The sequence below is a fragment of the Capsicum annuum genome, chromosome 11 (genome assembly GCF_002878395.1).
Source record: "Capsicum annuum cultivar UCD-10X-F1 chromosome 11, UCD10Xv1.1, whole genome shotgun sequence".
NCBI classification, from domain to species: domain Eukaryota; kingdom Viridiplantae; phylum Streptophyta; class Magnoliopsida; order Solanales; family Solanaceae; genus Capsicum; species Capsicum annuum.
The window spans coordinates 233,513,973-233,535,848 of NC_061121.1; the positions used below are offsets into that span (position 1 = coordinate 233,513,973).

General features: G+C 35.4%; 2 protein-coding genes across 4 annotated transcripts; both read left to right on the forward strand.

Moving 5' to 3' along the window:
- Positions 1-2,715: 2,715 nt before the first annotated feature.
- LOC107848088 lies at positions 2,716-8,009 on the forward strand. Its single transcript, XM_016692761.2, has 4 exons — positions 2,716-2,987; positions 4,176-5,306; positions 6,021-6,691; positions 6,780-8,009. Exons 2-4 carry the CDS (start codon positions 4,207-4,209, stop codon positions 7,796-7,798), a joined length of 2,790 nt encoding a protein of 929 aa, XP_016548247.1. The 5' UTR covers positions 2,716-2,987; positions 4,176-4,206; the 3' UTR covers positions 7,799-8,009.
- Positions 8,010-9,986: 1,977 nt separating this feature from the next.
- On the forward strand, positions 9,987-18,733 carry LOC107848089. Of its 3 annotated transcripts, XM_016692766.2 has the most exons (16): positions 10,100-10,231; positions 11,568-11,671; positions 12,452-12,563; positions 12,658-12,775; positions 12,861-12,980; positions 14,109-14,213; positions 14,746-14,829; positions 14,962-15,077; positions 15,502-15,603; positions 15,728-15,841; positions 15,953-16,009; positions 16,915-16,981; positions 17,078-17,131; positions 17,344-17,418; positions 18,246-18,281; positions 18,383-18,733. In XM_016692766.2, exons 3-16 carry the CDS (start codon positions 12,544-12,546, stop codon positions 18,479-18,481), a joined length of 1,167 nt encoding a protein of 388 aa, XP_016548252.2. In that variant the 5' UTR covers positions 10,100-10,231; positions 11,568-11,671; positions 12,452-12,543; the 3' UTR covers positions 18,482-18,733. The 3 variants fall into 3 exon arrangements, with proteins under 3 accessions (XP_047255935.1, XP_016548250.2, XP_016548252.2); XM_047399979.1 differs by lacking the exons at positions 10,100-10,231; positions 11,568-11,671 and adding an exon at positions 9,987-10,027; XM_016692764.2 differs by lacking the exon at positions 11,568-11,671 and having other exon boundaries at positions 10,029-10,231.
- Positions 18,734-21,876: the final 3,143 nt, after the last annotated feature.

The following is a 21,876-nucleotide window of genomic DNA, read 5'->3' on the forward strand; positions in this document are numbered from 1 at the left end:
ATTCTTAAATTTTTTAAATCTTCTTAAAATCAACTTTTACCATAAATATATTTAATTAATTGTCAACTCTTATATATTAGAAAAAATAGTGAAAAGACGATTTTATCTAAAGCAAAAACTCTTAATGAAGGGTAAAAAATTCAAACATTATTTCTAAGGCCCTTCACACTTTTAATATAATATAATATAATATAATATAATATATATATATATATATATATATGTATGTATGTATGTATGTATATATATATATATGTATGTGTGTGTGTGTTTTTATTTCCTCTGTACCATTTTATGTGTCTTTTTAGGCTGTCGTTTGGTTGGAAAACAAGTTGTTTTAGAATGATTCTACCGGAATTAAATAAATGACGTGTTTATATAAGACCGCAAGTTCCAAACGCCTTTTGTTTTTGCAGCTACTAATGTTTGCATATTAGAGTAGGTTGTCTATATCACATCCCTTGAGGTGCATGCAGCTCTTTCTCGAACCCTACGTACGTGAATGCAGGATACTTTTGCATCAAACTGCCTTTATTATTATTATTATAATTATTATTATTATTTTTTGAGTAAAGCATCTAGTACCCCGAGCTATGACCAAATTTACTATGACCACCCTCCAACTTCACGGAGTGCCTATTACCCCCTGAACCAAGTTTTACTGTATTTTTGTCAAACTTTTTAGCTGACGTGACACCTTTTGTTAATCTGTTGACGTGGACTTCATTTTATGTAAAAAAAAGGTGTCACGTCAGCACAAAACGGTGATAAAAGTACGCTAAAATTGATTTCAAGACGGTAATAGAATCCCTGCGAAGTTAGAATATGTTATAGCAACTTTGATCATAGTTCGGAATTACTGAATGTTTATTCTCTTATTTTTTTTAATTCTTGAAAGTTGGGTTTGACAATTTCAAATTATGAGTGGTTTTAACATTTTGGAAATTGTGTGCTCTTTGAGTTTATTGCAAGTGAAATATTAGTATATATCTGATCATGATGATGGAGACTTTTACTCTTTAAAAGATTCATGTGATCAAGAACTTTGAGTAATATCCTAATTTCAAATGTTTTTTGACTTTCTATTTTTGCCAATTTTAGTATAATTTCTATTTTTTAAACTTTTGGAATTAAAAAAATATTTAGTTAGCGTTAGACCATAGATTTTATGGCCAAACGAGAGGTTAAACGGCACAAAGTCTGTAGTCGATCGTTTGATAGGAAGTATTAGAGAAAATAAAACGTATATATTAGCTTTGGTATTATTTAATCTCTTGTTTGATAGTGTTTGTTTGCAATAAATTTTTAAAAAAGTGCTGAAAATAAACTGTAATCGCAAATAAAATATGACGATAATAGAGATTTCAATGAAGAATATTTGTAAGTTCACCCATTTTTTCTGAGCCTTTGAGAAAAAAATCATTCTCTTTATAAAAAAAATAGGAGGTAGAATAAATAAATATTTCTTAGAAAATAATGGAATTTCCATATTAATTGAGTATTATTATTTTTAATATCTTTCAAATATTTTTTTGCGATAAATACTGTATTTATCAAATATAGGATGATTTGATTCTCCTTGTAATGAATGTATTTGATCGTTGAGAACATCGGCATCATCTTTGATAAAGACAGTGTTTGATACCTTGATTTCTTTATAAATATTCTACGATTTTATGAGATATTCAGTTTAGTTTATACACCTTATTCAGTATTACTATTCTTATATATAGTAACCATGACGTTAAATCAATTAATAATACGTGTAATATTCCTACTTTAATATATCCTATTCATTTAGGGGTCGTTTGATAGCTAATTATGAGGAATATTATTCATGTATTGGATTTGATATAAGTAATACAATATTTGATAGTTGGTTAGAATTATATATAAAATTATTACGATATTTGATTTGTAATTCAGAAATCCGCATAATGAATATTACATGTATAAGTTATGAGGGACGCTACGTATAATTTTATGTAGAATAAACAATGGAATAAGTAATACATGAATAATAAGTAAACCATGCATAACTAATGTATTATTACTAATACCTGCATGACTCTATATATACAACTACGAAACGACCCTTAACACAACAAGCCAAACAAACAACAAACAACAAAAATATATCCAGTATATTTTCACACAGTGGATTCAGGGAAAGGTAAGTGTACACAGTCCATGCCAGTGGAGGACCCAAGATTTGAGGAACGTGGGTGTTAGGGAGGTTCAAACACACATATTAACACCCAAAATTTTAAGGTTCGCCTGAAAATCAAAACACTCAGCTATCTTCTTGGTTTCATGGGTGCTTTTTTCCATCTTATATTAATTTTTATACACTTCTTATATAATTATACCTATTCTGCATCGGTTTAACGGGTGCCGAAGCACCACATTTCTGAACCTAGGTCTGCCCCTCGTCCATGCGACTACCTTAGATGTGAGACAAAGAATTTATTTTCAACCGACCCTCGACTCAAAACAAAACAGTTTATATATACAAAAATGATAAAGAAATAAAAAACAACATATATTTAACATAACAATAAAAAATAACATCAGCATAACTAATAAGTCTTATTTGTTAGTACAAAGATTATATTTCGGAGTTTTTAAAAGGTAGGGTGGGGTGGCCTTGTTTTAAGGCAACAAAAGTGGACTTTATAATTAATGAAATGAGTGATTGTATGTGTAAGAAAGCATATAGTATAATTATATAATGGCTTTAAGATGTTAACCCCATGTGATATTCTCTCATTTCTCATGGCTTCCTTAAATTCCAACTTTATTACTTTTCACACATACTTTTAAGTGTCCTATATATATACAAACTATTTTTTTTTTTTGCACAAGATCCATTGCTCTACAAACTCCAATACAAAAAAAAAAAAAAAAAGTCCCTTGTTAACAAATTCATTTTCAATCATAGAACAACTTTATTTCAACTATTGACATATTGTGTGGCATATTGTGTGGTAAGTGTGTAAATTTTTTATTTTGTATATATCAATAGAGGCAGTTCTAGAATTGTAACTTTAACGAGTTTCGTGAAATTTTATAGTGTAGAACTTGTATGTATATATTGCCTTTCATAGTTTTTCATACGTCTATATTTACGATTACGTATGCTGGAAATAATGTGTTTTCTTTCAATCGTAGAACCTTATTTCAACTGTATAGAGGCAGTTCCAGAATTTTAACATGACGAGTTAATGATTCTGAGTTCTTCAAAAACTATTGCAATAGAGATAATATTTATACTACTTTTCGTGGTTTTACGCGTATATATTTACGATATATATATGCTGAAAATAATATGACTTTTTTTTGTTCAATCATAGAATCTTGGTTCAAGTATATAGTTTTGGTTAAGTATCAACAGAGACAGTTCCAGAATTTTAACTTGACGAGTTAAAGATTCTGAGTTCTTCAAAAACTATTGCAATAGAGATAATATTTATACTACTTTTCGTAGTTTTACACGTATATATTTACGATATATATGCTGAAAATAATGTGATTTTTTTTGTTAAACTTCAACACAAGTTCAAGATTTTTCAAGAACACTTTTGAAGTTTTCCAACACCTTCAATACAAGATCAAAAGACCTTTCAAAGAATTGTGTTGTTCTCTATTTTTTAAGAAAAATAGATGAAGTAGAATAAGCCAAGTCCTCCGAATTCACGGAGTGTCCTTAAGGAAATAATTCTCCTTAAGTACCCGAGGTTGCGGAATGTAGCAGTACCTCAAACTTTCTGATTTTCTTCAAACTCACTCAACGGGCGATGATCACACAGAGTTTTTAGAAGCAAGAGAATATTTTTCTTATGCAGAAATTTTTCATACTAAACCTGTGGAAAAAATGCAGGTTTATATAGCCATTAAGTGCTCCTTCCGAAAGGTGGCAATGGTTTACCGGAAAGGTGTATCCTTTCTGAACAGTCATGTCTGTCCATTCGAAAGATTGCGTCTTTTCTGAACAGCCACAACCATCCAAACAGTCATACCTTTTCCCGAAATAGTGTTTCTTTTACTCGAAGAAGAGTTGTGTCCCTTCCAAGCAACTTTTCATTTTCCATTCACAGCTATTGAACCCAACATATATTGTGTATACATGTTTTCAAGATTTGTTTTTTACTCTCGTGTTTTTGACATTTTTGCAGGTGGGATAGTTGATTTGGCTGCATATATGAGATGGGGTTAGCTAGAAATCCTAATATAAGAAGTGGAGATTCGTTAGAAGGGATGCTGAGTGAGTATATGGGAGGTAAAACAGCAAAGAATATGATGAGATCATCACCAAAAAGTTCAACTAAACTTGTGACAGTACTAACTTGTTTGCAGTTTTGTTTTGCTGTTTATGCAACATTTCTTCTGTATTACATGAGTCCATCTGTAGATTTAAGGAGTAAACCAGATTTTACGTGGGCTACGCGAATCGCTCAGTCGTGGAAACACTTCATTATATCTTCTCCACATGTTGTTAGTCATGTTGTTCAGCTGAAGCAGCCTATTAGTAGTCCTTCTGATGTTTGTGAATACGAAAAGATTGATTTTGAACAGAAGAGGTCGAACGATGATGTTATGATCAAGTTGAAGAATGAGTTTTATCGAGAGTTGAGGGAGTTTCAGAAGAAGAATCTTGGTGGTACTGAGACACTGTCTGAGTTGATGTCGATGAGGTCTAAGTGGGATTTACGCGGTCCAAACAAGCCGAAGATCACAGTTATCTTGAACCATTTCAAGAGGAAAACTCTTTGTTCTCAGCTTGATTCTTTGCATAGCCAAACTCTCCCATTTCATAATGCTTGGGTAGTTGCATTTGGAAGTCCTAATGAGGAATCACTCAAGAGGATTGTAGATAGTTACAACGACTCGCGTATAAGTTTTATCAGTTCAACTTATGATTTCAAGTACTATGGAAGGTTTCAAATGGCTTTGCAAACAGAAGCTGACCTTGTATATATCGTTGACGATGACATGATCCCAGGGAAGAAAATGTTGCAGATTTTAGCACATGTTGCAGGGACAGACAAGTATAAGAATTCTGTTTTGGGAAGTATCGGTAGGATTTTGCCTTTTCGACAGAAAGATTTCATTTTTCCTAGCTATAGGAAGTTCCGATCCAAGGAAGCCGGGCTTTATTTGCCTGATCCTGCTTATAATATCACTGTGGACAGAATTGTTCAGGCCGATTTCCTCTCGAGTTCTTGGTTTCTTTCTGCTGAACTTGTCAAGACACTTTTCATCGAGACGCCTTTCACTTTCATGACAGGAGAAGACTTGCACCTAAGGTATGCTTTCTACTTCAATAGTTCAGTTATGCTAGAAATAGTCTGTGTTAGTTTCTCATGACATGGAGCAGTTACAGCTTACTGAGGACATGACCATAGATAGGAAGGTATAGAGGATGCGAATTAGGTTAGAAGGCTAGTGCATGTGGGTGGGTCGTAGTCAGTAGTTAGGGGAGCTTTGGGGTAGCCGGGGCGGTAGTCTTAGGGATAGGTCCATAGGTTGGAGCTGCTAGTAGGAGGGTATGGGGGTGGGGGGTGCCTTTGGTTTCTTAGTATTGGGGTATTCCTTTGTGGGTGTCTTATTTATGTTATTCCATCTTACTTCATGCTTTATTACGAATTTGTTTACTATTCTTCGTTTTGAGCCGAGGGTCTATCGGAAACAGCCTTTCTACTTTTCCGAAGGTAGTGTTATGGACTACGTACATTTACTCTCCCCAAACCCCACTATGTGGGAATACACTGGGTTTGTTGTTGTTGTAGAGTGACATAATCTATAACACTCTCAACTCGTCCTCATTATGTCTCGTGGACACCTGACACTGAGGTGACTCATAAACGTTGGAGGCGTCTAGATTGTAAGTGGAATGTTCAAACGACACAATGAAAGACGAGTTGAGGTGTCTAGATGTGCGTACTCAAAGTTTTGAGTGTTTTCTTGTCGGTTGAGGCCAAGTTTGAGTGTCTATTTATGCGTTATGTCGATTTATGCAGTTATCAGCTTCAGAAGTACAGAAATGCTGGTTCATTTGTGCTACCAGTTGATCCAAATGACAAAGAAACATGGGGTGACAGTGAGCATAGGCTTGCGTATGTATCCGAAACCACTGTAATATTCAAGGACACGGTTCAAGTCCGAGATGATCAATGGTGGAAAGCGCTCTCGACTGGTTACATAACGCAATGGGCAGCGATGAATCCTCAAAAAATCGATGCACTCTTCTACGCCCACTCTGTCGATGAAGTTACAGCTCTCGCGCCTCTTCTTGAAAAGTTCAGATCAACAGTTGGGAAAAAGGCCTACATTGTTGTCTCAGGAGGGAGTTTCTGTCCTTGTGAAGATGCGGCCGCAGCTTTGAAATGGCCTAAGATAGTATGCACAGAGAGGAGATTCAAGATTATGGATTTAGGCGTTGGTGCTCTCTCTGGGATATCAAATTCAGAAGTGCCTATCGTTCAAGCAGTCTACGCAAGCATGAAAGGACTAATCAAGATTCACAACCCCAGCCTCGTGATAACGGTAGCTGATGCAGATTCTAATGTGATAAAAGCACTCAAGATGGCTACAGAAGCTAACACAAACAGTTCAAATTTGGTTCTTCTACCTAGATCATCGGTCGCTAAGGTTCTTTGGATGGCTGATCTTCGTTCCACAGCATTGCCAAGTAAGATACCGATGAATCTTATATCATACATTTCCTTTGTTTCTCAACGTTTGATCTGTACTCTCAACAACGCGATTTGTACTTGCAGATTGGAACCGTATGACGCTTTCTGTAAACATCATCACACAGAATCGAGCTAATTCACTGGCAAGGCTTCTCAAGGCGCTCAGTGACGCGTACTATATAGGTGATCAAGTTCCTATTACTTTCAACATGGATAGCAAGGTGGATGAAGCTACGATAAAGCTTGTTAACTCGTTCAATTGGCCTCACGGACCCAAAACTCTTCGAAGAAGGATCATCCAAGGAGGCCTAATTCGAGCTGTTAGTGAGAGTTGGTACCCCTCATCGGATGATGATTTTGGGCTCTTACTCGAAGATGACATCGAAGTCTCCCCTTACTATTACCTCTGGATCAAATACGCGCTCTTGGCCTACCACTACGACCCTCAAAAATCACTCCCCGAGCTCTCCTCGATCTCTCTTTATACACCACGGTTGGTGGAAGTTGTAAAAGAAAGGCCTAAATGGAACGCGACAGAGTTCTTCAAGCACATTCATCCAAACACGCCTTATCTCCACCAGTTGCCTTGCAGTTGGGGCGCGGTTTTCTTTCCAAAGCAATGGAAGGAATTCTACGTCTACATGAACATGAGGTTCACAGAAGATCCAAAGCAAAATCCAGTACAGATACCAAAATCAAGAACGAATGGATGGCAAGCTTCGTGGAAGAAGTTCTTGATTGATATGATGTACCTAAGAGGATACGTTAGCCTTTACCCGAACTTCCCAAATCAAATGAGCTTTTCGACAAACCATATGGAACCGGGAGCTCATATCGCTGCTAAGAACAATGTCGTTAAGCATAACAAGGAGGATTTCGAGGTGCCATTACTAAAAGAAGATTTCAAGAACCTCTTGCCAAATGGGAAAATGCCTCCAGCCGCGAAGCTACCATCGTTGAACCTCTTCAATCAACCCGTCTCATTAAAAGGGTTAAAGACAGCAGGAGCAAAACTCGGATCAGACGTACTTAAATGCAGCCGAGCGGAGATAGTATCCGTTCACCACGACACAGGTTTACCTTCACATTGTGCGAAATTCTGACTCGTTTCGACAACAAATTACAATTCTTTTGTTGCTTTAATATAGCAGCCAAAAGTGGCTTTCTGTATCCTCTTTGTTCTGCCTAGTTTTTGTTATTACTGAAAGAAATGAAACATAAAATTCATTTGGTCACGATTGGCACCCCTCCTAGGTCTAAGCCGCCACGCAAGGCGCTTCACATGGTCAGGTCGTCGAATCGTGGCCTCAAGTATTCGGTCGACTTGCTCTGATACCAGTTGTTATAAACTAAATATACCAGTTGTTATAAACTAAATATACTCCGAGAGTTCAAAACCAAACGACTAATCTAGTAGGTGGTATAAGCCCACTTAAGTTACAAACTCATTAGTACTTCTCTATTTTATCAACACAGAACAATTCACACACGGCATATTTTATCAACACAGCAATAACATACTTAGCGTATTCCCACAATGGTGAGCGTAAGAGTCCTACCAACCAAAACCAACATGGAAACCTGGTTGTTGAAAGTTTCAACAACTCATGAAAATTAAGAAAAGCTTACAGTGTTAAGCAGAGCGGGGCAGAATTCATGACATGCAAGACACAATTTTTTTTGTCAAATAACCAAGAATTGTGCTTGATCGATCTGCTCTGATACCAACTATTATAAACACATGCTCGAGACTCTAAAACCAAACGACTAGTCCATCAGGTGGAAAAGTTCACGGCAGTACTTCTCTTCTTTATCTACGCGAAACAATTCACACACAACATATTTTGTCAACACAACAACAACAATAACAGCATACTCAGTGTAATCCCACAAGCGGCGACCGAGCGAAAAAGTCCTACCAACTGAAACCAACATGGAAACTTGGTTGTTTAAGTTTCAACAACTCATGAAAATTAGGAACCATGCTTGATCGATCTGCTCTGACACCAATTGTTATAACCACCTACTCGAGACTCCAAAAACAAACGACTAATCTATCAGGTGGGAAAGTTCACATTATTACTTCTCTTTTTAATGTACGCGGAACAATTCACACACAACATATTTTATCAACACAACAACAACAACAATAACAACATACTCAGTGTAATCCCACTTCGGCGAGCGAAAAAGTCCTACCAACCAAAGCCAACATGGAAACCTGGCTGTTCAAGTTTCAACAACTCATGAAAATTCAGGAAAAAAAAAGTACAATGTTAAGCATAGCGGCGGCAAAACTCATGACATGCAAGACACAATATTCATATTTTTTTCTTCAAAATAATAAAGAAACTGTACTTTTTTTTTTTTTCAAGAAATGTAGATGGTTTACCTGACAGGAAGAAGGACTGTCATCAAATACTTTGGTTAACTTTTTTCTTCACTTCATTTTCCATTTTTCATTCTTACTATATAAAAACAAGTTATGGAAGGTAAAACATGAAAGAAGCATGTTGGCAAATTTTAATATCGAGCATAATCACACAAAGCGGGGTATGAAAAGGGTAGATGTACGTAGTGACGAAAAGATTTTTCCTAAGGGGGTTCAGAAGTAAACATGCAAACTAACCGAAGGAGGTTCAACGTCAAGTATATATATACATAAAAGATAATTTAAACCATGTATAAATAGTATAATTTTTCATCGAATGGGGTTCGGATGAACCTCCTGAGCTAAAGGTGGCTCCGCCCTTACGTAGATCTTACTCTCATCATCCTTGAGGTAGAAAGGTTGTTTCTTACAAACCCTCAACTCGATAAAAAACATACCAAAAAAGTTCGAAAAAGGAAATAACAGGAATGAAGAAGTCTTAACAAAATAATACCTAAAACATGAGAAAACATTTTGAATAGTAACTACAACCTAGAAAAAATACGATAACTGAAGTACAAAAAGCGGCAAATAATAATAGAAATCGAGGAAACGAGAAGCTACATGAGCAATACTGTAATACTAATATGGAAGAATAAGCGAGACTACGCTAAGCTATGTCCTCCACGATCTAGAATTACCTTTTTCTTTTTTAATAATTTTTTAATTCTAACTTTGCACGTATCGTGTTTAAAACCATAAAATTAAAATACATTTTGATACATTTGATATATCTTTTAACTTAAAATTAGATAATTCAAATTTCTTCTATTTTCTCAAACTTCACGTCAAATAAATTGAAACATAGGAATTGTTTAGTGGTCAAATTTTATATATTAAACTACTCAAAGAAAAAGTCTATACTATTCCTATATGTTTGAGTTTTCAAAGGCTAAATATAGTAAGTTAGACTTTTTCTTTTTTTTTTTTTTTTTAGAAAAAACACTTTTTTTTTGTTGCAATTTCATACTAATTTCAAAACAAAACACATATATTTATTTTTAAAAAATTTTTGTAAAACATTTCATTTGTCCCTCAATAAATCCAAAAACCTTAAATCGATCTCTCTTTCTTTTCCTTCGGTAAAAATCCATCTTCGCAACCTGTAAGTCTCTCAAAGCCCAGTTTTTTTTTTCTCAATTTATGATTATTTTAATGCACATTTATTAGTTTTTTTAATTATTTATTGGGATTTAATAGTTAAAATTCAATTTTTAAAATTAATTAATTAATTAATTAAATGGCTGATTGTAGAAATGGGATTTAGTAAAAATTTGGGTATTTTTGGTAATGAAAAGGGTTTAATTAAGAATTTTATTTATATTTTTGGGGATTTTTAATTTTTTTTTTTTTGTATTTCAAGAATGAATTTCTATATTGCATGTCAGCAGTATTCTTGATGTTTTAGTTTAAATTTGATTTATTTTGCTGTAATATTAGGAGAGTAAAGGGTTTTTGTTTTATTAAATTTTTTGTGTTAATATTGATGGTAGAGGTTTATGGTTGAGATCAATAAGCAAAATTTGTTTAGCAAGTTTTGAGGAAATTGTAAAGATTGTAACTTTAAGTTACAATGTTAAACTTGATGGATAGATGGATAGAGTTATCTTGTAACTATTGTTGGTGAGAGGTGATTGGTATCAGGTGTAATTAGTTGAGGCGTGCGCAAGCTGGCACGGACACCACGATTATCAAAAAACTTAAAACTTGATGGATAGAGTTATCTTGTACCTATTGTTGGTGGAAGGTGACAGGTATCCCGTGGAATTAGTCGAGGTGTGAGCTAACTAGCATGGACACCACCATTATCAAAAAACAAATAATTAAACTTGATGGTTAGAGTTATCTTGTACCTATTGTTGGTGGGAGGTGACAGGTATCCCGTGGAATTAGTTGAGGTGTGCGCAAGCTAGCATGGACACCACAATTATCAAAAAACAAATAATTAAACTTGATGGTTATTTATCTTGTACCTATTGTTGGTGGGAGGTGACAAGTATCTCGTGGAATTAGTCGAGGTTTGCGCAAGCTAGCATAGACACCACGATTTTCAAAAAACAAATAATTAAACTTGATGGTTAGAGTTATCTTGTACCTATTGTTGGTGGGAGGTGACAGGTATCCCGTGGAATTAGTCGAGGTGTGCGCAAGCTGGCATGGACACCACGATTATCAAAAAACTTAATTAAATTTGATGGATAGAGTTATCTTGCACCTATTGCTAGTGGGAGGTAACAAGTATCCCGTGGAATTAGTTGAGGTGTGTGCAAGCTGGCATGGACACTACGATTATCAAAAGAAATAATTAAACTTGATTTGATAAAGGTTATTGTTTTCGCATTGTTGAAGTTTCAGGAGAAATTTAACTTACTTATGGATGGAAGAATGTCTTTATTGGTCAATGAAGTAAACACTAGGTAATTTCTTCCCATTTATTGTAGTTTCGGTGGACAACATTATGTTGCTCGTGGGAGGTGAGAGGTATCCTGTCAAATTGGTCGAGGTGTGCGCAAGCTGGCATGGACACCACGATTATAAAAACAAAGTAATTAAACTTGATTTGATAAAGGTTATTGTTTTCGCATTGTTGAAGTTTCAGCAGAAATTTAACTTACTTATGGATGGAAGAATGTCTTTATTGGTCAATGAAGTAAACACTAGGTGATTTCTTCCCATCTGATTTAGTCTCGGTGGACAATGTCATCATTGCCGATGGGAGTTGGGAGCTATCCTGTGGAATTAGTCGAGGTGTTGCAAGCTGGCCTGACCATCAAATTATTTAAAAACAATGTCTTTATAGCAAAACTTACTTGAGTATAAGAATTGTGAGTTTGTTTCGCTAAGCTAGCACGGATACCACGATTAATAAAAAATAGTATCTTTATTGAAAAACTTACTAGAGCATAAGAATTATTAGTTGGTTTCATTAAGTTGGACCCAATGCCACGATTATCAAAGTAATGTTTTTATTGCAAAACTTACTAGAGTATAAGAATTGTTAGGTGGTTTCATTAAGCTAACCCGAATACCAAAATTATCAAAAAATAATGTCTTTATTGCAAATCTTACTAGAATATAAGAATTGAGGTTTGGGAGAATGGTAGGCCAAATTTATTTTCCCGGTTTTCTGTGTAGTTATGGTTCATATGTGCTATGAGATTCCACATTTTGGAACAGAACTTTTTGACGAGAACTTACTAGCAATTGATCACAATGTTAAATAAAAGATTAGGTGACGTCTTTTAGGTGTAGAGTGTAATTTTTTTTTTGAGTGATTTTGATGTGTGACTTATTGCTCTGTGACTAATAGGATTGAAACTTTCAGGTATGTGAAGCTTGCTTTCTGAAACTGGGGGATGCTCAAGGAATTGGTTTCTGCCTAGTGCGTGACCTTTGAGTTGAGCAACTTTTGTGAAAATGGGAACCCCTCACCGCAGGTTCGTAGAAAATATTTACATGCGTCTCTAATGAATTTTAAAGCTGAGCTTCTGGTTAGAGCATATAGCTTAGATCATGTTCTTTCCGTTTTAGATTCAGTGGGGCTTTCAAAAGATCGAATGATAGTGCTAGACTTGTTATAACCACTATCATGGGAATGGTGTTTGGATACTTTGTTGGGATTTCTTTTCCTTCTGTTTCTCTAACAAAGGTATGTTAGCTCAATGCCTGCATGGTTCTTTTGGTATAAACCAATTCAATTTTCTCATTCACTAGAATCTTTGGGTCATTTGCAGATTAATTTACCTTCAAGCCTTATATCAACTCTCGATTATGCCTTCAATGATGATCGACGTGCTATAGAGCGTCGTTACCCGAAGAATCTTGGTTCTGGTAGTACTCATTTAACACCAAAGGTATTTATTTTCATTGATCGATGGACGATACTTTGTATGGTGAAATAGCTTTAAGGATTCCATGCTGGCGGAAACAACATTTTGCCCTATATTGTGGTTTCATTTGGGGGTGCGTGGGTGGAGGTGAGGGTGCGGGGGTTGGCTATTTCTGAGTTGTGCTGTGGCATATACAGTTGTATGGCTTCTGAAATTGCATTCTAGGCTTCTAGGATTTTTAATTTGCTTGATTAGACAGGTGCATTTGTTTTTTGCAGTTGCTTCATTAGTCCTTACATGAACCGAAGCTGGTTAAGTGATTTAGTCATTTCTTTAACTTTATGTGTTTCTTTACTGGCTATACAAGTTAAAGTTTTTCCGCATACTCGAGATTCAAGAAATGTTGTATATTTGTCTCGTTCCGCAAGTAATTTCTTGCTGATTACGAGAGTTTAAATTCTTCTTTGCTTGCATCTTATGTGGTTTCTTCTTTGTGCCTCAAATTAGAAAAAATTTCACCGAAGCTCTACGCTAAAATTTAGAGGGATACACTGTGGAATAAATGAAAGCAGCTTTCAGTTTCATCTCCATTTCAGCGGTCTCTTCTCCTAATATATACTCCCACTCACTCTTACCAACATTATTGTTTTTTGTTCTACTATCTAGAATTATCATCAAATATAGTTGATCCTCCCCCCCCCCCCCCCCTCTCTTTTCCCCTACTACAGTCACATCTACCATTCTAACAGAATGAAGGCGGTGATTCTTTTGTAGAACATTCTCGAAGGAAAGTTCTTTCGATTGGGAAACATTTTGATATCAAGTGCCAGTCTAGTTTTCGAAAACTGAATTATGTCACGGAAAGTTGGATTGAGGGAGCAGTAGCATGAAATTAGCTAGAAACATTGAGTATTACTGGGTCGATGGTGCATTGTTATGGTAGTATGCATGGTTCATATCTAAAGGCTCCGAACTTTCTTTGTGCTGATTCTGTGACAAGCTTTTCTAATTCCCTGCTGAAAATAGAGAAATTTGAGGACATAAATGCATAATACATGATTTTTTCACATTGGGAGATGGAGTAGGATATAGGATCGAGAGCACCTGGACATTTATTCTGAAATATTGATAGATTACTTTCCTTTTGCGCAGATATATGTCCCAACAAATCCTCGTGGTGCAGAGACATTGCCACCAGGGATTGTGGTCCCCGAAACAGATTTCTATTTGCGAAGGTTGTGGGGTGAACCAAGTGAGGTATGAAGCAAATATCTCCAATAATATTGTTTAACCTGATTTAACAAAAAATAAAAGCATGTGCGGTTGTTATATGAATTATGATACCTTTAAGTGCGTCTTTTAAGAGAGACTTTGCAACTGTCTTGCATTTCACGAACTGCTCTAGTAATCATATCATTGCCCCTCAGTGCACAAACTTTATGTTAGATACTTTAATGTTAGTAATGGTACATCTGAGTCAGTTTTGGTTTCTTATTTGTGCTCCTTTGAAAACGAGCAATTGGATACTGCCCATGAGGATCATACTTGCATTTTAGACTGGCGTTCAACTTTATGCACTATGGATTTTCCTGAGCTGAAGTGTCTTAGTGTCAAGTTTTTGACATGATACATTGGTTGAACTTCTGTCAGTTAGAGCCAATCATTAACGAATTGGACTAGAACGTAGGCTGAGAAGGGATCGTGTGCACTGTGTACAATATTCAAAATTGTCCTTTTTCAGTGGTGCTTCTTCTGGGTATAGTTTGTTGAAAATTTGTGGTATTTTCAGGATGTGACAAAAAAGCCCAAGTACCTGGTTACGTTTACGGTTGGTTTGGATCAAAAGTACAACATTGACGCAGCAGTTAAAAAGGTTATAGCAATGAAGCAATTCTACTGAATAAATATTATTGATATTATTGAGCATTAGCGTTTATTTCTCTTTTCTCCTCACAGTTGACATTGTATTCCGTATACTGAGTCTTATATTTTATACATGGATTAGTTTTCGGAGGATTTCCAAATTTTGCTTTTCCATTATGATGGTCGAACGACTGAGTGGGATCAATTTGAATGGTCCAAGCGTGCAATTCACATCAGTGTTAGGAAGCAGACAAAGTGGTAAGACTTTGAGTTTATTTATTATCTTTTGTATGCCAACTTTGTTTTTTCCCCAGATTTCAAGAATAATGTGCAAGAGTTAACTCTTACCAATTCAGGAAGTCCCTTTTGATTAGCGTGTTTCGCTCCATGTATAGGATGTAAAATGACGAGAATGTTGTTCTTTGTATACAATGACGAATCCTTTGTTGTTTTACATACGCTGATAGTGTGAAACAATTTTTCACTATCAGGTCATTAAAAATAACTACATGTAGTTGTCCATAAAGAGTGGACTGCGTAACCTGAAAAGTACCACAGGCATGTTGCTATGTTAGAACAGGTTAAAATGCATTGATAGTGTAAAATTTCATTATATTGTCGGTGTACATAAGTTAAATCAATCTCTTTCGTCCATAATTCGTTATTGCTTTCCTATGACAAGGTGGTATGCAAAGAGGTTTCTGCATCCCGATGTTGTAGCTGTCTATGATTACATATTTATATGGGATGAAGATCTTGGAGTTTCGCATTTCAATGCAGACAGGTAGGTTCCTTTCCATTGTTCTGTCGGTCATGTGATTTCTCATTCTTTTCAAAATCAGAAAAAGAAAGTATTTGGCGTCCTTATAATATTCTTCCGTGTGAATATCTTCACTTGTGTATGGCAGATATATACAACTAGTTAAGAAACATGGTCTAGACATCTCTCAGCCCGGTCTTGAACCCAATAACGGACTCACATGGCAGATGACCAAGAGGAGGGGTGACAGAGAAGTTCACAAGTATGTTCATTGCCACACACATATCGGTGGAACTTCTCTTCTGCTTGACAATATTTTTTCCTAATTTTGATGGAACCACTGTGAAAGTTAACATCTGTTGGTGGTAAACAGGGATACGGAAGAGAAACCAGGCTGGTGCGGTGATCCACATTTGCCTCCTTGTGCAGCGTACTCTCTCTCTCTCTCTCTCTCACACACACACACGTGTATGCAAACTGCTGGTTACAATTTCACCTATCTACCCGTCAATTGTGAGATAACATGCACATACTAAAATAGATTTTTGTTCAGCAATATTGATCTTAATCAGAACTCATTCGTCATGGTTAAACTTAAGTAATATCCCTATATTATCCTTTCTTTTGAGATATTATGTAACTTATGACTAAACATGTGCTTTGATAAGTCACTTCCGCCATTAGTATTACTAAGCAAGTATTTCTGAGTTTCTTTCTGGTCCATCTTGTCTTAGCAAACATCATTAAAGTGGAACTCGTTTAATGCTCCTTCGACTAGAGTGAGCCTAATCATTTATTTTCCTGCATCACAATGAATCATTTGATTTTTTAAGATGAAGCCAAGAGCGAAAGATGGCCTTGAATCTTAACCGCAGCTTTGGTAAGGCTATGCTCGTTAATCAAGCGATATTTCCTCCGGTTAAGGTAGTAGGGAAGCACTACTAAGTATTGCTAACTTGATTAAGATATGTACCCTGGTGGCAGTGACGTTCCCCGTGCAACTTTGTGCATCAAGCAAGACTAGATCTTATAGCAGTGACTAATATTTCTAGTCTTGTGTTGGTTATTTAATCCGCTATGCCATTGGCTGTACCTTTTTTCCTATATTTCACAAGATCTTGAAATTTTATCTAAAATTTTTCCAGAGTATGACTAGACAACCTAATTCTGCTGTGTTAGCACTCAGATATACGATATGATCTAATCGAGTTCCATGTAGAATTTTTCCTTGGGAAAACTGATTATACAAGACTCGTCAGTGACAAATATTCCGATGCTTCTATCATTAGCGTGCAACTTATAGTTATTATCTTGGTCCATCTTTTTTATATACAGTTTTGTGGAAATAATGGCTCCTGTATTCTCTCGTGAAGCTTGGCGATGTGTTTGGCATATGATTCAGGTAGTTCTTACACTGGATATCACTTCCTCTCCTTTCAATGTCCATTTCTGTTATGTTAAGCTAATGGTTGTGCTTCGACTTGATGTTTGGTTATAGAATGATTTGGTGCATGGATGGGGATTGGATTTCGCATTAAGAAGATGTGTAGAGGTTAGTAGTTCTCCTAGATGCATTCTTATGCACGAAAGGTGGTGACTTTACTTTGTATTCCTTTCTTTTATCGGAGGATTGATCGAACGTTAATAACACCGGAGACTTGGAAATTAATAATCTTCTTCACTCTTTTAGGAGTTTTTTTTAACTAATCCGAAGTACGGTGGATCCTCTATATAATCTTATTGTTAATCTCTTTGTTTCCACAGCCTGCTCATGAAAAAATTGGCGTAGTCGATTCTCAGTGGATTGTGCATCAAGTTATTCCTTCTCTTGGGAATCAGGTTAGTCAATTGAAATTTCGAGGAATACAGATTGATAGTTTAGCAATCGGTATCATCCTGTGCAAGTCAATTATGAACTAAACTTTAATAAGACTCAATGAGAATTTAAGTGTACGACCGAATGTCTTTCTTACCAATTCCCTTCTCCGATTACCGAGGCTTCAATTACCTGCCTCACCCTCTAATAGGTATAAACATCCAAAGCATTCGCTTTCTGAGTCCTTGAGATATCGATTGAAGTCCAGTGTTTCGCTAGCAATAATTGCTGTTGAAGTCGAACAAATAAAACCAAAAACCTTATCCCACTTCTTTCTTTTTCCTTTGAAAAGTAAAATTTGAAAACCATTTCTTTTTTCGCCCTAGACTTATGTTAAAGGATTACTTCTGCTTGCTATAAACTTGATCAATATCATTCTCGTCTCTCTGGCACTTAGTGCCGTACTGAAAGAAAGAATGCTGCTTTCGATAAGAGTTTAATCCTTATGTTAGCTTCTTCTTACATGGCTCTATATAACTAGAGTTCGACGCTCCTACTAGGTTACACAAATGTTTGCTACTTTTTTGTTATGATTACACATCACTCGTTTCTTTGGTAATGCGACTGACGCATAGTCATTTGACTGTTCGCTACTCTTTTGTTACGATTACACATCACTCGTTTCTTTTTTAATGCGACTGGCGCATAGACATTTGACTACTTGCTACTCTTCTTTTATGATTACACATCACTCGTTTCTTTGGTAATGCGACTACCGCATAGTCATTTGACGCTGTGTTTTACCTGCTTCATCGTTTGACACTGTTCTCTTCTTCATCGATCATCACAGGGTCAGCCAGAGAATGGCAAAGCTCCATGGGAAGGGGTAAGCATATCCATTTCTTCGCTCCAATTTTATTCGAAATGTGACAAGTCCATTTTACCTCTGGTTCGACTGGCTAAAAGTGAACGGCTTTCTCTTTCTAGGTACGAGAGAGATGTAGAAACGAATGGGCGATGTTCCAAGATCGTTTATCAAATGCAGATAAAGCGTATTTTGCCCAGCATGGAAAAACTCGAGGATAACACATCGCCTCATCGATGTCTTGTACATTGCTTCTTTTCGCCTAGTTTCTCTCTGGTTTTTTTTTTTTTTTTTTTTTTTGGGTTTCTAGGGGATGTGCCTATTCTTTTTTCTCAGTATCTGTTCTTGTTTTTTTGATCTTTTCATTGCAATATTAGTGTAATGAAATTCTTATGTAGTTTAGTGAATGCTAAACCATTAGATATTGGAAGGTTTTTAATGCATATAGATGATAACACAAGGTTTATAGTCAATGTTTTCTACATTTAATTCTTTTATTTTCGATAATCGAGAAATCTCTGAGGGTCAGTAGTGCACGGTTCAAGGCGTGTTTCCTTGCATGCGTCTCACGTAATTCGAGGCGTCTCAATCCAGCATTCAATCTCAAATGCCGTAGTAAACCGAGACTGCTCAATCCTTTTTCGACCAGGTCACTCAAAAACCATACGTATGGGTCTCTTTGCATGCTGCTCATGTCATTCGAGGTGGCCATACGTGCGGGTGTCCTTGCATGCGTCTCACGTAATTCGAGATGGCCCCACCCAGCATTCAATCTCAAATGTCGTAGTAAACTGAGACTGCTCAATCCTGAAAGTCAACTCCGATAGCAAAAAGTAATTCATGATAACTTAGGATCATTTTTCGACCAGGTCACTTAAAAACCATACGTATGGGTCTCTTTGCATGCTACTCACGTCATTCGAGGTGGCCATACGTGCGGGTGTCCTTGCATGCGTCTCACGTAATTTGAGATGGCCCCACCCAGCATTCAATCTCAAATGTCGTAGTAAACTGAGACTGCTCAATCCTGAAAGTCGACTCCGGTAGCAAAAAGTAATTCATGATAACTTAGGATCATTTTTCGACCAAGTCACTCAAAAACCATATGTATGGGTCTCCTTGCATGCTGCTCACGTCATTCGAGGTGGCCATACATGCGGATCTCCTTACATGCGTCTCACGTAATTTGAGATGGCCCCACCCATCATTCAATCTCAAATATCGTAGTAAATTGAGACTGCTAAACCTTGAAAGCGAATTCTACTAGGTCTACGGTCTACCTAACACATGACCAAATGTCCAAATCATGACCAAAATGTTATATTATTAATTTAAATTATGAAAAATTAAAGAGATGGTTAAGTAATAAAGACACAATGATTATGGATGTAAATCAATCACATCAAACTTTAATTAAACACACATAAAGTCATACAAATTGTACTTTCTTTTCTATTGGGATCTTAACATTTTTAATTGGACGGAATTAAAAAAAAAAAAAAAAGTTAGCATGATATACACTCACTATATAAAAACGTATATAATAAATGTATAATGAATGTATAAAAATTAATATATAATCTATACACTTGTCGATATAACTTTTTCTATTTTATTTCTCAAGTAGTATTTCTCAAATATCGGCCTCAATGAGTCAGGTAATTGAAATGTGTACAATCTAAATTTCTTAACGAGGATCCATCAGAGGGCAAGTTTGGTCGGGTCGGGCCTCCGGTGCTGTTACTTTGAAGAAATTAGAGTGCTCAAAGCAAGCATATACGCTCTATATACATTAGCACAGGATAACAATATAGGATTTCGGTCCTATTACATTAGCCTTCGGGATCGGAGCAATTATTAACAGGGACAGTCGGGAGCACACATAGTGTTATGCGCATTACTTTGTAGGTGTCGTTTCCATTGATGCGTTTATTATCTATTGATGTGTTATCCTACGCTCTCATTATGTATTGATGCGTTATCCCATTTTGTTTGTTGTTTTCGGGGGTCTATCGGAAACAGTCTCTCTACTTCGTGTGAAGTACTGATATGAACTACGTACACTTTACCTTCCCCAAATTCCACTTTTGCGAAAATACACCTATGCATTATACCTATCTACCACTATTTTCTATATTATACATAACATATGGTTGTTATATTTGGAGTAGAATTAAAGTTTTTATAATCTCACCAAACACATTGCCAACAAATTTTGCTAGTATAGGCAGGTACATTGTCACATATTATTGAAATGTTCATTTCACCTTATTGGCTTTTGTATTAAGACTTAATTTATTTATTTATATTTCCTAATTAGGTCAGCCAACTAATTTTTTTTAATTAAAATATTACTCACTCTCTCAGTGTAATTAACAAAGGAAAAATAATTAAGGGTTATTAATTTTGGACCAATTAAACTCCATAATTAATTAATTAAATATAAAACCATGCTTTTGATATGTTTATTATAATGTTTTCTTGTTAGACTATCTATTTAGAGATTTAGTAAAGGCTAAGTACATGTATTAGTAGTTTAAAAGTCCAAAAGAAAAATGGAAAAAGAAAAAAAATACAAACTCATGCATGTTTGTTTATTAAAAAGAAGATTAATGTAACTATACTTTAGTGGATAGAAATACCTATTCATGCATTGGTGGAAACAAATATTCGATAAAATAATCAAAGTATAGATTTATTTATATCGAGTGGTCATTTTTGTAAGTTGAACGATATTTCAAAATTAGATACATGGTCTGAATATTAATTTTATATTTTAAAATTATAAGTGGTGTTTAAGAAGAATAAAGTATAGGCAGATTTTATCAGTATCAGCTATATCGTAGAGATAGAAATGTTATTTTTGATTGACTCTCAGTTAAAAAAAAAACATCTCAAATTAAAGCAGTTTGAAAAGGGAATCTATAAATGAAAGCAATAACAACAACGAAGTAATGCGAAATACATAATTACAAAAATTTCAACTAATTATGTATCTTTGTTGGATGTATCGGGAGCTAATTATGTATCTCGACAGACCTAAAATTTTAAAAATATGTCGGGAACTAATTATGTATCTATACAAAAGGAAAAAAAATATCTTCGTTGGATGTATCGAGAGCTAATTATGTATCTCGACAGACCTAAAATAAAATAAAAATATCGGGAGCTAATTATGTATCTTTACAAAGGAAAAAATGTATTTTCGTTGGATGTATCGAGAGCTAATTATGTATCTCAACAAACCCAAGATCGGAAAAAAAAATCGGGAGCTAATTACGTATTTTTACAAAGGAGAAAATATATCTTCATTGGATGTATCGGGAGCTAATTATGTATCTCGATAGGCCCAAAATTGAAATTTCAGTAATTATACAAAATATCAAGATTTTCTATAATTAAACTCCAAACTAGCGAAATTTATGTTGTTTTTTCTAGTATATATTATAATACACTTGTTGTACATGCCAACTACAATTTGCAAGAAAATTATTCATCTAATTAAAAAATGTTAAAGATCCTTAAACTATAGTATTAAAATATTAATTTGTTAACCTAAAGTAAGTCAAATAAATAATTGCTTTGCTTATAAAAACCGTTAGGCCTTTGAAAACTA

What these genes read in the sequence shown, in the direction of transcription:
- LOC107848089 (XM_047399979.1), top strand. Translation starts at nt 12,544, where the DNA reads ATGGGAACCCCTCACCGCAG. An exon ending in CATTTGCCTCCTTGTGCAGC is followed by an intron (nt 16,010 to 16,914) that starts GTACTCTCTCTC and finishes TTTTATATACAG; the next exon opens with TTTTGTGGAAATAATGGCTC. An exon ending in CATTAAGAAGATGTGTAGAG is followed by an intron (nt 17,132 to 17,343) that starts GTTAGTAGTTCT and finishes TTGTTTCCACAG; the next exon opens with CCTGCTCATGAAAAAATTGG.
- LOC107848088 (XM_016692761.2), top strand. Translation starts at nt 4,207, where the DNA reads ATGGGGTTAGCTAGAAATCCTAATATAAGAAGTGGAGATTCGTTAGAA. An exon ending in GGAGAAGACTTGCACCTAAG is followed by an intron (nt 5,307 to 6,020) that starts GTATGCTTTCTA and finishes CGATTTATGCAG; the next exon opens with TTATCAGCTTCAGAAGTACA. An exon ending in TCGTTCCACAGCATTGCCAA is followed by an intron (nt 6,692 to 6,779) that starts GTAAGATACCGA and finishes TTGTACTTGCAG; the next exon opens with ATTGGAACCGTATGACGCTT.